Source organism: Mobula birostris, chromosome 26 (assembly GCF_030028105.1).
Source record: "Mobula birostris isolate sMobBir1 chromosome 26, sMobBir1.hap1, whole genome shotgun sequence".
Classification (NCBI taxonomy): Eukaryota; Metazoa; Chordata; class Chondrichthyes; order Myliobatiformes; family Myliobatidae; genus Mobula; species Mobula birostris.
The window spans coordinates 27,678,217-27,695,351 of NC_092395.1; the positions used below are offsets into that span (position 1 = coordinate 27,678,217).

General features: G+C 45.6%; 1 protein-coding gene across 3 annotated transcripts in view; it reads right to left on the reverse strand.

The window, feature by feature from the left end:
- ano8b (anoctamin 8b) overlaps positions 1–17,135 on the reverse strand; it is a 117,691-nt gene that overhangs the window by 23,085 nt on the left and 77,471 nt on the right. For all 3 annotated transcript variants that reach the window (XR_011883287.1, XM_072244579.1, XM_072244580.1), the window contains exons 11-12: positions 16,575–16,630; positions 4,275–4,349 (exon numbers count right to left, since the gene is read on the reverse strand). Coding sequence is in view for 2 of the 3 variants with exons in the window: in XM_072244579.1 (XP_072100680.1) it covers positions 4,275–4,349; positions 16,575–16,630 (131 nt within the window). In the remaining variant the exon portion in view is untranslated. The remainder of the gene's footprint in view (positions 1–4,274; positions 4,350–16,574; positions 16,631–17,135) is intronic.

Consider the following 17,135-nt stretch of genomic DNA (forward strand, 5'->3'; position numbering starts at 1 on the left):
GTTAGAAAACGCAAGTTCAGCGATACAGGACAAAGGATGCCTTCACATGCAACAATGTGCCTCAAACCGTAGGAGGTGCTGCTTTCCACTTACTCGTTCTGTGACACCCGCAGCCTAGTACTGTTCTGCACAAACAGGCCCTGAAATTGAACGAACAGCCCACACCGCACCAGGAGTCTGACTCCTCCTTGCTGGCTCCCTGTCACACAAGGAGCTCGCCAAAATCACACACCCACTCACATGCATACTAAGCAGTGTTCAATCTCATGTGTACTCAACCCCGGATAGGAGCAAGGGAAGGCGGCAATGAGATGAAGAGAGACAGAAACTGGGCTCAGGAGGCTGGACCAGGGATTTGTGGCTGCAGATGCCTCAAGGTTTTGTTCTGAGTTAATGGATAAGGTAGGAATGTTACAGGCATGAGAGTCCATCTGTCAGTCTCCGATCAGGTGCTGATCTCCTGAAATCCAAATCTACTGATTATTTGTTCATAAAAAAAGGACAATCGTTGCTCTGAATAATCTGGAAAAGCTAGATTGCTCTTCCAATTTTCCTCATTTCGTTATAGGTCCCACAGACACTGACCCTCACTGGGGTGTACAGGTCCCATTGACACTGACCCTCACTGAGGTACAGGTCCCATAGACACTGACCCTCACTGAGATACAGGTCCCACAGACACTGGCCCTCACTGGGGTACAGGACCCATAGACACTGACCCTCACTGAGGTACAGGTCCCACAGACATTGACCCTCACTGGGTTGTATCTCCCACAGACACTGACCCTCACTGAGGTACAGGTCCCACAGACACCGACTCTCACTGGGGTGTATCTCCCACAGACACTGACCCTCACTGGGGTGTACAGGTCCCACAGATACTGACCCTCACTGGGATGTAGGTCCCACAGACACTGACCCTCACTGGGGTGTATCTCCCACAGACACTGACCCTCACTGAGGTACAGGTCCCACAGACACTGACCCTCACTGGGATGTAGGTCCCACAGACACTGACCCTCACTGAGGTACAGGTCCCACAGACACTGACCCTCACTGGGATGTAGGTCCCACAGACACTGACCCTCACTGGGTTGTATCTCCCACAGACACTGACCCTCACTGAGGTGTACAGGTCCCATAGACACTGACCCTCACTGAGGTACAGGTCCCATTGACACTGACCCTCACTGAGGTACAGGTCCCATAGACACTGACCCTCACTGAGGTACAGGTCCCACAGACACTGACCCTCACTGGGGTGTACAGGTCCCACAGACACTGACCCTCACTGGGGTGTACAGGTCCCATTGACACTGACCCTCACTGAGGTACAGGTCCCACAGACACTAGCCCTCACTGGGGTACAGGACCCATAGACACTGACCCTCACTGAGGTACAGGTCCCACAGACACTGACCCTCACTGGGGTGTATCTCCCACAGACACTGACTCTCACTGAGGTACAGGTCCCACAGACACTGACTCTCACTGGGTGTATCTCCCACAGACACTGACCCTCACTGGGTTGTATCTCCCACAGACACTGACTCTCACTGAGGTACAGGTCCCACAGACACTGACTCTCACTGGGTGTATCTCCCACAGACACTGACCCTCACTGGGTTGTATCTCCCACAGACACTGACCCTCACTGAGGTACAGGTCCCACAGACACCGACTCTCACTGGGGTGTATCTCCCACAGACACTGACCCTCACTGGGGTGTAGGACCCACAGACACTGGCCCTCACTGGGGTGTACAGGTCCCACAGATACTGACCCTCACTGGGATGTAGGTCCCACAGACACTGACCCTCACTGGGATGTATCTCCCACAGACACTGACCCTCACTGAGGTACAGGTCCCACAGACACTGACCCTCACTGGGTTGTATCTCCCACAGACACTGACCCTCACTGAGGTACATGTCCCACAGACACTGACCCTCACTGGGGTGTAGGACCCACAGACACTGGCCCTCACTGGGATGTACAGGTCCCATAGACACTGACCCTCACTGGGATGTATCTCCCACAGATACTGGCCCTCACTGGGGTACAGGTCCCAGAGACACTGATCTTCTCTGGGGCACAGATTTCAAAGACACTGACCTTCATGCACAGGATACATGTCCCACAGAAGACCACAAGGCATATGTGGAGGCCACTGAGTCTGCTCCACCATTCCATCATGAATGATGCCGGATCTCACTCAACCCCTCCTCCCCATAACCTTTGACGCCCTGACCAATCAGGAAACTATCAGTTTTCGCTTTAAATATACCCACGTCTTGGCCTCCACAGCTGTCTGTAGCAGAACATTCCACAAATTCAAAACTCCTGGCTAAAAAAAATTCCTCTTTATCTCTGTTCTAAAGGGTCTCCCCTCAATTTTGAGGCTGCACCCTCTAGTCCTGGGTGCCCCTGCCACAGGAAATATCTTCTCCACATCCACCTTATCGAGTTCTTTCAACATTTGGTAGGTTTCAATGAGATCCCCCAGTGAGTACAAGCCCAAAGCTGCCAAATGTTCCTCATACATTAACCCCTTCATTCCTGGAATCATCCTCATGAACCTCCTCTGGACTCTCTCCAATGACAACACATTCTTTCTGAGATATGGGACCCAAAACTGTTGACAATACTGCGTGCAGCCTGACTAGTGTCTTGTAAAGCCTCAGCATTATCTTTGCTTTTCCCCTTGAAATGAATGCCAACATTGCATTTGCCTTCTTTACCACAGACTCAACCTGTAAATTAACCTCTGGGAGTCATAAACAAAGACTCCCAAGTCCCTCTGCACATCTGATATTTGAATTTTCTCCCCATTTAGGTAACAGTCTACATTTTTGTTCCTTTTAGCAAAATGCATTATCATACGTTTCCCAACACTGTATTCCAGCTGCCACTTTTTTTCCTTCAGTTAGTCCTGACGAAGGGTCTCGGCCTGAAACGTCGACTGCACCTCTTCCTACAGATGCTGCCTGGCCTGCTGCGTTCACCAGTAACTTTTATGTGTGTTGCCACTTTTTTTGCCCATTCTTCCAACTTGTCTAGGTCTTTCTGCAATCGCATTGCTTCCACAGCACTACCTACCCCTCCAACCTATCTTCACTGACAAGACTGAACACTGATAAGTTCCATCAACACTGACCCTCACTGAAGTAGGGGTCCCACAGACACTGGCCGTCACTAGGGTGTGGGTCCCACAGACATTGACTCTTGATGGAGTGATGGAGATACTAATTCTGGGTCCTACAGACACTGGTTAACCATTTGTTTCTAGATTATGAAACACTTGGCTTGAACTGCTTTCCAAAAATAGTCGGCTAGCAGTAACCGGAGCTATGGCTCGGAATTCCAGAGTTCCCACCCACCCACAGGAATATTCACATCTAGGGTGTGTGGGCTAAGGATTCCACAAACTCTTCTCTCTGCATTAGATTAACTTCCCAGCCCTTCTGCAGCTGCACATCTTTCTGAGGGAAGAGTGCCAAGGCAGAAAAGAATAATGGTGCCAACCCTACTTTTATTTTGCTAGACCCTCCAGGAAAGTGTGTAAAGTTACAACGCAAAGGGACTTAAAGCAATAAAAAAGCTCATTAATTCGCTGTCTCTCTCATTCCACTCAATGCCCTCTTGGGCATTTGATAAGCAGCTGCTCAGGGCAACAGAAGCAGCATTTTTTTAGGTGTTATCTAGGTGGGCAGTAGAAGTGGCATCTAGCGACATCGCCAGAAGTCACATTGAAGGAAATTTTGTTAGTGGCATGGCCTAGATTGAACCCTGCACTTCAGCCTGTATCACAGCATGCAGTAGCAAGTCAGGGACATCTGTACTTTGCCGATAAACCACCGGGAGCAGACAGTGGAGGCTCTCATCAACATGTTTCGCTTGAAGATGATGAGGAGATAGACTTTGAGAACAAAGTACGGGAGGAGGGCGTCTTTAGCCTGCCGCAGAAGGCTTTTACTCAGAGAGAAGACTAGTAACATCTGCAGAGGAGAGAGGAGAGAGAGACATGAGGGAAACAAAGATGAACCACGGCGATTTGCAGTCATTTGCCACCACTCCCCTGGGCGAAGGAACAGAAAGCAATACCACAGCTTGCAACAACCTCACAGACTGCTGACTGCAAATGCACACCCTCTGGCTGTCACTACCTAGTTTGACAGCACGGGAGCAGGCCACTCAGCCATTCATCCCCATGCTAGCCGGTTCGCCCAGAGGGTGGACACGTGCAGTGCGAGATGTGTGAAGCGAGGCCTTACCTCCTTGAGACGCTCCATGTCTTTGAGGTAGAATCCAATGTAGAAAAGGCTGAGATAGGAATTCACAAACTGAAACTAGGGGGAAGAAATGAAATAAAATATTATGCTGAGTTCTGCCCATAGAGATTAACCCCACCCTCACTCATTACCCCACCCACTGAGAGTGAATGTATTACCCAGAACTCTCAGTCATTTCCACAACATCTTTCACAAAGAACTTTTTAAAGTATAGTCACTTTGCTTTTGAAATTCTGAGATTTATGTCATTATTGGACTGTAGTTTATATTGGTCTCTTTCAGTTTCCTGTGGTTTTCTTTCTCGTTGCCAATTGGAGGGTGGGCGATATGTTGCTTTTTGTGCGAGGGAGGAGGTTGGAGATTTGGGGTCCGATGTTCCTGTTTGTGTTTTAGTGTGACAGCGATCTGTTAGTTTGTGTGCGTGAGGGAGGGATTGGGGGCATGCTGCTATTGTCACAATTCTCTTTTGTGAAGGAGAGGGTGGGGAGGGGTTGATGTTATTGTTGCTGTTCTTTATTGCGAGGGTGGGGGTTGGGGGTTTTGGGCTAATTGATGTTCTAGCTGCCATTTTTTGGGTGGGTGATCAGTTAATTTTAGTGCGAGACAGCGGGTTAGGGGTTTGGGGTCTGATGTTCCAGCTGCTATTATCCGTGTGGGCGATCTGTTTCTTTTTGTGCAAGGGAGGAGTTGTGTAGTTTGTGTTTTGTATCTTTTTCTATTCTGTGGGAGGGCTGATGTCTTTACTTTCAACAACTCCCATCGTTTTCTGTGTTTCATGACTATCTGGAGAAGAGGAATATCGGAGTGTATTGTACATGCATACTTTGACAATAAAGTGATCCTTTGAACCTTTGTTGTCCAAATCTGTACATGAATCTGTCAAACTGAAAATACACAGACAATTATACAAAGAGAGCTCTCACACTCAGTGAGAAACTACCAGATGATGCATCTTTTTTAATGATGGGATAACACTTGGGTTTTCAGTTCGAAACCCAGGTACACATTCAGTACAAACATTGAGCCAGAGCTTGTCGGTAGCGAGGTCTAATTTATGAAGTGTGTTTGAGCCAGAATCCAGAAGCAGTCAGATACAACAGCAAGATGATCATGAGGATTGTACATAATCATGAGAAGGGGTCGTAAAATCTCTGCCAAAGGGTCAGCCAACCAGAACACAGTGTGTAACGGAGACTGAAGGAAAGGAAAGGTCAGTGCAGACAGGGTCACTGCGACGAGCTTCAGTGGTGGTGGAAGTGATATGGAAACATGCCACCGGCTGAAACAAGGAAAACACAGCGCACAGATTCACAGACTCACATATTCACAGCGCACAGATTCACAGCGCACATATTCACAGACTCTATCCCACCAGTCTGTGAGATATTCACAGACTCTGTCTCACCACAGTGTGAGGTAATGTCAGACTCTGTCCCACCACAGTGTGGAATAATGACAGACTCTATCCCACCACAGTGAGGAATCATCACAGACCCTGTCCCACCACAGTGTACGAGAATCACAGACTCTGTCCCACCACAGTGTGGAATCATCACAGACTCGGTCCCACCACAGCGAGGAATCATCACAGACTCTGTTCCACCATCGTGTGGAATCATCACAGACTCTTTCCCACCACAGTGTGGAATCATCACAGACTCTGTCACACCACAGTGTGGAGTCATCACAGACTCTGTCCCACCACAGTGTGGAATCATCACAGACTCTGTCCCACCACTGTGTACGAGAATCACAGACTCTGTCCCACCACAGTGTGGAATCACCACAGACTCTGTCCCACCACCGTGTACGAGAATCACAGACTCTGTCCCACCACAGTGTGAAATCATCACAGACTCTGTCCCGTCACAGCGAGGAATCATTACAGACTCTGTCCCACCACAGTGTGGAATCATCACAGACTCTGTCCCACCACAGTGAGGAATCATCACAGACTCTGTCCCACCACCGTGTGGAATCATCACAGACTCTGTCCCACCACAGTGTGAGATAATCACAGACTCTGTCCCACCACAGTGTGGGATAATCACAGACTCTGTCCCACCATCGTGTGGAATCATCACAGACTCTGTCACACCACAGTGTGGAATCATCACAGACTCTGTCCCACCATCGTGTACGAGAATCACAGACTCTGTCCCACCAACGTGTGGAATCATCACAGACTCTGTCCTACGACCGTGTGAGATTTTCACAGACTCTGCCCCAGAACCGTGTGAGATATTCACAGGCTCTGTCCCACCATCCTGTGGAATCATCATAGACTCTGTCCCACCAGTGTGAGATAATCACAGACTCTGTCCCACCACAGTGTGGAATCATCACAGACTCTGTCCCACCACAGTGTGGAATCATCACAGACTCTGTCCCTCCACAGTGTGGAATCATCACAGACTCTGTCTCACCACAGCGAGGAATCATCACAGACTCTGTCCCACCAGTGTGAGATAATCACAGACTCTGTCCCACCACAGTGTGGAATCATCACAGACTCTGTCCCACCACAGTGTGGAATCATCACAGACTCTGTCCCACCATCGTGTGGAATCATCACAGACTCTGTCCCACCACAGTGTGGAATCATCACAGACTCTGTCCCACCATCGTGTGGAATCATCACAGACTCTGTCCCACCACAGTGTGGAATCATCACAGACTCTGTCCCACCATCATGTGGAATCATCACAGACTCTGTCCCACCACAGTGTGAGATAATCACAGACTCTGCCTCACCATCGTGTGGAATCATCACAGACTTTGTCCCACCATCGTGTGGAATAATCACAGACTCTGTCCCACCACTGTGTGAGATAATAACTAGCAAGAAATAACAAGATAAATGAGTCCTTAAGTAAGTATAGTTATCCCATTTTGTTCAGAGACCTGTTGGTTGAGGGGTAGTAGTTGTTCTTGAACCTGGTTGTGCGAGTCCTGAGGCTCCTCTATCTTTTACCCATTGGCAGCAGTGAGAAATAAGCATGTCCTGGGTTAAGACTATCTTTGATGTTGCTTAGAACGGCACACAATACTCCACATTAGATCTCACCAATGTATTATTCAACTTTAACATACAATCCCAACTCCTGTGCTCAATACTGATTTATGAAGGCCAACATCCCAAAAGCTCTCTTTGCGGCCCTATCAACCTGTGACACCACTTTCTAGGAATTAAAGAACTCTATTCCCAGATCCCTCTGTGCCACTGCATTCCTCAGTACCCTACCACTCTCCTGGTACATTTTACCTGGTTTGTCCTCCCAAAGTTCAACACCTCACACTTGTCTGTCTTAAATTCTATCCGCCATTTTCAGTCTACTTTTCCAGCTGGTCCAGATCCTGCTGCAAGCTTCAGTCCTGGTGAAGCGTCTAGGCATGAAATGTCGAGCATTTATTCTTTCCCATAGATGCTGCCTGGCTTGCTGAGTTCCTCTAGCATTAGATGTATGTGGCAAGCTTTAATAACCTCCTTTGCTGTCACTACACCCCCCTAGTCTTGGTGTTATCTGCAAATCTGCCAATTTAGCTTACCACATTATTATTCAGATCGTTGATGTAGATGACAAATAACGACGGACCCAGCACTGATCCCTGTGGCACTCCACCAGTCACAGGCCTCCAGTCAGAGAGGCAACCATCTACTACCACTCTCAGGCTTCTCCCACAAAGGCAAAATCTAATCCAATTTACTACCTCATCTTGAATGCCAAGCGACTGAACCTTCTTGACCAACCCCCCCCCCCCCCCAACGGGAGACCTTATCAAAAGCCTTGCTAAAATCCATGTAGACAACATCCACTGCTTTGCCTTCAATTTTCCTGGTAAGTTACCCAAAAAACTCTATAAGATTGGTTGGATATGACCTACCACATACAAAGCCATGTTGACTATCTCAGTCCTTGTCTATCTAAATATATATCTGACCCCTTAGAATACTTTTTAATAACTTCCCAGTATTTATCTTGAAACTTATGCTATTATGATCACGAGATACAAAGCATTCTCCTACACAGACTTCTGTTACCTACCCTGTCTCATTACATAACAGGAGATCTAGTATCACACACTCTCTCTAGTTGGGTGCTCTATGTACTGATTAAGGAAAAATTCCTGAACATATTTGACAAGTTCTATCCCATCCAGCCCTTTTACAGGACAGTGAGGGAGTATCAGTCAATATATGGAAAGTTAAATTCACCTATATTTCTTGCAACAGTCTGCAATCTCTCTACAAATTTGGTTCTCTAAATCCCGCAGACTGTCGGCTGGTCTATAATATAATCCCATTAACATGGTCATCTCTTTCTTATTCCTCAGTTCCACCCATATAGCCTCAGTGGATGAACTCCCCAGCCAGTCCTGTCTGAACACTGCCATGATATTTTCCCTGGCTAGTAATGTCACCTCTCCCTCTTTAATCCCTCCCACTGTATCACAGCCAAAACAACAGGATCTTGGAACGGTGAGCTGCTAGTCCTACCCCTCCTGCAACCAAGTCTCACTAATGGCTACAATGTCATAGTTTCACATGCTGATCCAGGCCCTAAGTTCATTCACCCTTCCTACAATACTCATTCCATTGAAATATACACAACAATATACACAAAAGGATGGCGGGGAGATCTCATTGAGACCTTTCGAATGTTGAAAGGCCTAGACATAGTGGATGTTTCCCAGAAAGGATGTTTCCCATGGCGGGAGAGTCTAAGACAAGAGGGCACAGCCTCAGGATAGAGGGGCGCCCTTTCAAAACAGAGATGCGGAGAAGTTTCTTTCGCCAAAGGGTGATGAATTTGTAGAATTTGTTGCCACATGCAGCTGTGGAGGCCAGGTCGTTGGGTGCATTTAAGGCAGAGATTGATCAATTCTTGATTGGACATAATTTTTTTTGATTTGATTTTTTTGATGGCATCCGTTAGTCTCGTGAGACCATGGATTTGCACCTTGGAAGGTTTCCAGGGCGCAGGCCTGGGCAAGGTTGTATGGAAGACCGGCAGTTGCCATGCTGCAAGTCTCCCCTTTCCACGCCACCGATATTGTCCAAGGGAAGGGCACTAGGACCCATACAGCTTGGCACCAGTGTCGTCGCAGAGCAATGTGTGGTTAAGTGCCTTGCTCAAGGACACAACACGCTGCCTCAGCTGAGGCTCAAACTAGCGACCTTCAGATCACTAGACCGACGCCTTAACCACTTGGCCACGTGCCCACACAAACATCAAAGGACATGACATCAAAGCTTACAGGAAGAAGGCCAGTAACTGGGGTTGAGGAGGAGATTAAAAAAAAGGATCAGCCGTGATTGAATGGCGGAGCAGACTCGATGGGCCAGATGGCCTAATTCTGCTCCTATGTCTTATAGTCTAACTCAGATCATTAGTCCCACCATGCTCAACCTTTCAATTCCTATAGGCTTAACAACATCTTTGCCCCAAACCATTCCGCTATCTGCTGTGGTACGCTGGTTCCCATCTTCCTGCAATTCTACTGTAACCACACCCTGCCTCCCCCTGTGGAAACCTTTCTGCAAAGATATTAGTCCCCTCCAGTTCAGGTGCAAACCATCTCTTCTGTACAGGTCTCACCATCCCTGGAAGAGAGCCTAAAGATCCTAAAATCTGAAGCCCTCCCCGCTTCACCATCTCCTCAGCCACGTGTTAAACTGTATGATCTCCCTAATTCTTGGGTCACTAGCACGTGGTATGGGTAGCAATGCTGAGATCATAACCCTGGAGGTCCTTTCCTTTAACTGGGCACCTAACACCCTGACCACACTTTGCAGGATTTTGTCACCCTTCCTACCCCACGTCATTGGTACTGACATGGGCCACCACCTCTTGCTGCTCACGTCCTCATGTAAGAATGCTGTGGATCCAATCTGAGATATCCCTGACCCAGGCACCCAAGAGGCAACATACCATCCATGAATCTCATTCTTTTCCACAGAACCTCCTGCCTTTCCCTTAACCAATGAGTCCCCATCACTACAGCTCACCTCTTATCCCCGCTTGCCTTCTGAGCCACGGAGCCAGACTCAGTGCCGGAAACCCGATCGCTGTGGATTTCCTCTGCTCAGTTATCCTGCCCCAGCAGTACCCAAAATGGAGGGGAAAGGCCACAGGGGTTGCTCTGCACTGGCTGCTTATCTCTTTTCCCCTAAATCGCAGTCACCTGCATCCTACACCTTGGGTGCAACCAACTCCCTGTATCACCTGTTGATCAACCCCTCAGCCTCCTAAATGATCTGGAGTTTATCCAGTTCCACTTCCTTAACATGGTCTGAAAGTAGCTGCAGCTCAATGCAATTCTTTCAAGTGTAGTCAACAGAGAGAGTGGAGGTCTCCCCACCTTCCCACATCACGAAAGAGGAGCATTCCACCATCCTGCCTGGCATCCCCACTGCTCTAACTGTGCAACAGGAAAGAAAAATTAAACTAGAAAAACAAATCTACCTATTGCCACCGCCTCTCCTCGCCAAAGCCTGAACTCCCCACTCTAACACTGATCCACTCAAACAATGACCACTCCCACAATGACTGCTCCACTTAAATTTAACTTATTTTTATTGGTCCTTGCCAGGTGCCCAATGTGCACAATCCAATGTCTCCAAGGAAACTGTAGCGCACAGAATGTCTCGACTGCCCCCACTCGCTTCTTTTGAAATCTCTCTCCCGCTACACAATTCAATGTCACCAAGCAAACTGTGGTGCGCAGGGTATCTCAACTGTCCCCACTCGCTTCTTCATTTTCATCAGACACATTCGTGGAGGCAGGGGTCAATTTCCCAGCCCCAGGTCACAGTGGGCAGGGCTCTGGGAGTTGTGAGGTCTGCTCAAAGCTTCACATCTTCTATTGGCTGGGCTGAATGTCAAATGTCAAATGCCCCTAATTTTATCCAAAGCAGTAACTTACACCGCTGCCTTCCCAAGCCCAGATCAGAATTACAGGGTCACTAGGGAACCATCTCCTTTCACCTCTTTAACCCAAAGAGATGAAATTAAACCCCTCTCTCTGCACCCCCTATTTCCTCCCCCATCCTCTTACTCCCCCCATTTCCTCTGGCATACTAGCAGGACTTTGTAACTGTGCCTGCTGGGACCCTGTCACCACTGCTCTGAGCTTTAGCGAAAGTGGCCAGGATCAGAGCAGGTACCTGGGCAGAGGAAATTTAAAATCGCATCTCAGCAGGTGGGAGTTGGTATCATGGACGGAGTCAGAGATACAGCATAGACACAGGCACTTCAGCCCACCGAATCAGCCACTCCACTTACACTTTTCTTAAACAAACCCTACTTTTTAACTCTCCCAACTCCCCTTATAATCCACCATTCGGGACAATTTACAGCTGCCAATTGACCTGTCAACTGTGCATCTTTGGCAAATGGGAGGAAACCCATGCAGGAAATCCACTCAATCCCAGGGAAAACATGCAAACTCCACACAGACAGCACCCAAGGGCAGAACTGAACCCAGGACCCGGGTCTCTGGTGCTGTGAATGAAGCAACAACTCTGCTAGCTGTGGCACTCCAATCTGCCCAATCACGCTGACAGCAGGTGCCCTAGAAAATCGGGAGGGGAAGGGGAATAGTGATGACGTGGGACAGCGTGGGGTCGCAATTGTTCCATGAGTTGTGCCGGAAAGAGAAAGCTTTGTGCCAAAGATTTTCTGGTGAATCAGACTTAGGCTCACTCCAACTGGTCCTCACTCAGCCTTGCACCCACCCCCAGACCTACCTGTCAGTTGTTGGTGGGAAAGGTAATAGCTATAGATATTACAACTATATATAACAAAAATGTCCTGGCTATGATTCTAAACTGCAACCGGCGATGGGGCTCTGATTGGGGACTCCCAGAGCTTTGGGGAAAGTGGAGTTACCCCTTAGTCATTCATTGCTCCCAGGGCTGCTCTGACCCAGAACGGTAGCACCTGCAAGGTTTCCTCGCTCAGGATACGAGCGAAGGCCAACGGCAGATCCGGCTGGTTCAGTAACTGAACTTATGACGGAGAAGGCGGATGAGCTATGACCTCAAATGTCAACGGCTATAGTACAGGCAGATGAACATTTGGGAAGGGAAATGGCGATTTCTTTAGTTCGCCCAATGGTAGGCAATAGCAAACCACCGTTGCTAGATACTAGGTTTCCGAGAATCTATTTGCTAAGAAAACCATGGTCAAACTCACAAAATGTATCACACAACAACAGATTCAAGAGGATATTCAAGACAATTCTGAAGATGCTTCGCTCGGTAGGGTTGATTCTGGTCAGCAGGGGATCCCCGACCATCATCAAGCTACTGCTCATAAAATTCAAGTAACACAAAAGAAAATTATTGCCACTTGGAATGTAAGAACCCTATATCCAGCAGGAAGATTGGACAATGTGATAAATGAAATGGAAAGACTAAAGATTAACATCATGGGAATTAGCGAAGTTTGTTAGATAGGTGCTGGAACATGTCAGTATAGAAATAAAACACTAATTTATTCTTGTGGAACATCCCATACTAATGGAGTAGGAATTCTTATGGATGAAAACATGGCAAAAAGTGTTTTAGGACATTGGGCAATATCAGAAGGAGTGCTCCTTGTTAGATTCAGAGGACAACCATTTGATTTAGCAATTATACAGGTATATGCACCAACAACAGATGGAACAAATGAGGATATAGATAAATTCTATGAAGAGCTTGAACAAGCAAAGATGCAAATCTCAAGATATTGTTATTGTCATGGGAGATCTAAATGCTAAAGTAGGACAAGGTGCTGATGGAAATACCAAAGGAAAATTTGGACTGGGGCAAGAAATGAACAAGGTGAGAAATGGGTAGAATGGTGCAAGATGAATAGTCAGGTCATTATGAATACCTGCTTTAAAAACCATCCAAGACACTTGTGGACCTGGAAAAGTCCAGGTGATAACACTAGAAATCAAATTGACTTTATTACTATAAACCAAAGATTTAGAAACTCAATGACTCAATGCAAAACATATCCAGGTGCAGACTGTAATAGTGACCATAACCCAGTAGTATGTCATGTAAAAGTAAAACTTAAAAAACTAAAGAAGCAAAAACCTGAACAATCCCTTGACTACTTGCAATTAATTAAAGAAGAAAACTTAAGACAAAAATTTACAATTGAAATAAGGAATAGATTTCAAAGTCTAGAAATAGAATCTGTTGAGGATGATAGCAATCATGTAGAAATGAAATTTAACTCTCTAAAGGATGCCTTGGCTTGATCAGCAAAGTCAGTGATTCCCAGAAAAGAAAGAAGCACAAAGAATAAATGGATGACAGATGAAATCAAAAATCTAATGAAAGAAAGGAGACGGAAGAAAGCAAATCCTATAGAATATAAGTCCTTAGATAAAAAAGTTAAAAGCTTATGTCAAAAAGCCAAAGAAGAATGGTTAAACCAGGAATGTAAGCAAATAGAAAGAATCCCTATTACTGATCCAAAAGGGTTACATCAATAAATTAAGAATATCACTGGTAAAAAGCTCCTCTGTTCTTCAGGTGGATGTTTGAAAGCCAAGGACGGTACCATTATCATGGAAAAAGATGAGATTATGAACAGATGGACTGAGTATATTCAGGAATTGTTTGAAGACGATCGAGTCGAAAAACCAGAAATTAAGAAATATTGAAGGTCCAAGTATTTTAAAATCTGAAGTTCGTAATGCAATAAATAAGATGAAGAAAGGAAAGGCAGCAGGTCCTGATAAATTAGTAATAGAACAAATTATTGCCCTTGTAGATTATGGAATTAAAAAACTTACTGATTTAATCAATGACATTTATGAGACTGGAATAATACCAGAAGAGATGAAAAAATCTGTATTTATCACTCTTCCTAAGAAAGCTGGAGCAGTAGAATGTGAATTAAATAGGACCATAAGTTTAATGGGTCATATCACCAAGATACTTCTACGAATTTTGATGACAAGAGCTAAAAGTGAGAGACAAGCTGAAATAGGTAAAGGACAATGTGGTTTTGTGAAAGACAAAGGTACAAGAAACGCAATATTGTTGTTAAGGATACTATCAGAACGTGGTACTCGAGCGCAAAAAGATTTGTTTGTTTGTTTTATCGACTACACAAAAGCATTTGATAAAGTGAAGCACAATAAGTTATTTGAAATATTACAGAAAACTCTAGATCTAGATTCAAACGACCTCCGCCTAATCAGAAATCTGTACTGGGAACAAACTGCCACTGTAAGAATAGATGGAGAAGTGAGTCAGTTTACGAAAATCAAGAGAGGCGTTAGGCAAAGGTCTGTTTTCTCCCCTGATTTATTTAATGTGTACAGTGAAACAATATTACAAAAAATAAGAGGCATCTTGGGAATCAAAGTTGGCAGTGAAAACATCAATAATTTCAGATATGCAGATGACACTGTGTTGATTTTAAGTACGGAGGAAGAACTACAAAACTTAATTGATAAAATTGTTGAAGGAAGTGCAAAAGTGGGTCTATCTATTAATTGCAAAAAGATAGAATGTATGGTGATATCCAAAAAGAAGGATAATCCTATCTGCAGGCTGAGAATAAACAGGAAAGACATAAAACAAGTACAGAACTTCTGCTACTTTGTGAAGCTGGGTGAGATCAGATGGCAGGTGCGACATGGACATGAAAAGAAGAATAGGGATGGCAAAAGACACCTTTATGAGAATGAAGAGTATACTGACCAATACTAAACTAGGCATGACAACCTGCCTCAGAGTACTGAAATGTTACGTTTATCTAGTTATGTTATATGGCTCAGAATGTTGGGCAATATCTAGTAACATGAGGAAACAAATTGAAGCAGCAGAGATGTGGTTTTTGAGGAGGATGCAGAGAATATCATGGATGAAACGAATATCTAATGAGGATGTTGTGAACAGAGCAAACACAAAAAGAGAAATAATGTATGAGATCATGAAAAGGCAACGTAACCATTGGACATGTGATTAGGAAAGAGTAGTTGGAATGCACAGTAATTATGGGAAAGATTGAAGGGAAGACAAAGACAAATGATGATGGAGACAGCAGCGACAGAACTGGAAATGAATACCAATGAATTGATACACTTGACCCGAAACAGGAGCGTGTGGGCCATGGCAGTCAAAGCTCAAACTGGGCACGGCACCTGGTGATGATGATGATGATATAACAAAATCACTTTTAGGACCAATGGTGGGTTGGTGCTCTCCAAGCGCTTATTTTTCTTTCGGAAGATGCGGAAACTTCAGGTCCAGTCATCGATTCTCCAGACATTTTATAAATGCTTCATGGAATCAATATTAACCTACAGCATCACGACATGGTTTAGAACAATGAGCACTGTTGATCTCAGCCCACCCAACTGAATTGTCGGAATAAGTAGAAAAATCATTGGCCAGGAGCAAGACTCTCTCAGCAGCATCCATAAGAGATGGACAATAAAGAAGGCTCAGCAAAGAACAGAGGACTTTACACACACATTTCACACACACTACACTCTCTTGCCATCTGGACGCCGCTACAGGTCCCTGTCCATCAGCACCAGAAGAGCCTCGTCTCATTTGTGCCTTCCTCCATTTGCCTCCTTAACACCCAGTTTTGAATTTGTCATATGCATAGCACCTTTGACAGTGAAAAGTTTTATTATGTGTATTTGTATTTTAAATTACATGCATTAATTATTAGTGTTTATTATCTATTGTGAGTATTTAATGTTGTGTTTAATTATATGTAGTGTGGTGTTGTGTATCATAAGCTCTGTGATGTTGTTTTTACCAGTGCACAAAGTTCCTTACAGAAAATAAAGTGAATTGAATTGAATTAGTATCCACCCCCAACCTGCACCACATAGGAGTAGAGAGGGCGTCTGTCAGCTGTGGGAGGAACTGGAGATCGCACTGCACTGTCCCAAAATCGGAAGCATTTACATTTCTTCCATTCCTTTCACAACCTCAGGATGTCCCAAGTCACTTTACAGCCAAGGGGGGACTGTTGAAATGTGGTGCTGGTGTAATTCCGGAATCTTCCAATCCCATAACATCTACTGCCAAGGAGGACAAGAGCAGCAGGCACAAGGGAATGCCCACGTATATGTCACAGACCATGCTGACTGGGATATACTGTACTGCATATCATCAGTCTTACACATCACCAGGTCTAAATGCCACAACTCCCTCCCCAAAGCCTTCTCAAGGACAATTAGGGTTGGGAGTTATGATTGCAAGGGATATTTATGCCAGCTTGAATGAACTTTTAGAAAGTGAATACTTACCAAAACTATTTTAATGATGAGGTGTTTCTCATAGGCACTCTGTAAACGGTAATTCTCTGCAAAGAAAGGAGACAGAAGAACAAGACTGAGAGATGGTTGAGGAGACGAGACTGTGAATCATTGGAAACAGCAGCTGTAGTAATGAGACAAAGCCTAGTGCAGCAGCCAATCTCCCTGCAATATTTCCTCTATAACCACTCAGACCATGAGATGACTGAATAGTCTGCTCAGTCCTAATAGTTCAGGCATATGATCAAGACCTGGGAGCAAAACAAGGTGAGATGCAGCATGGTTTAAAGATGAGCAGATACCCAAAATCACCACAAACTTAACGAAAACAAGCTGAGTCTGTGGTCTAAAAGGTAGGAGGTGCAATTAAGACTTCAGGGACCTGACTGCTCTGTAAAACAGGCAGAGGTTATTCGACTGTCTAACCTTCTTCCGCCATTCACATTGATAATAACTAATAGAACTTCAGAGCCTGTGTTCAGCACCCTTATTCCACACAATTCTCTGGAATTGATTCCCAGCACCTACAACCAACCAGGGAAGAGATTCCAG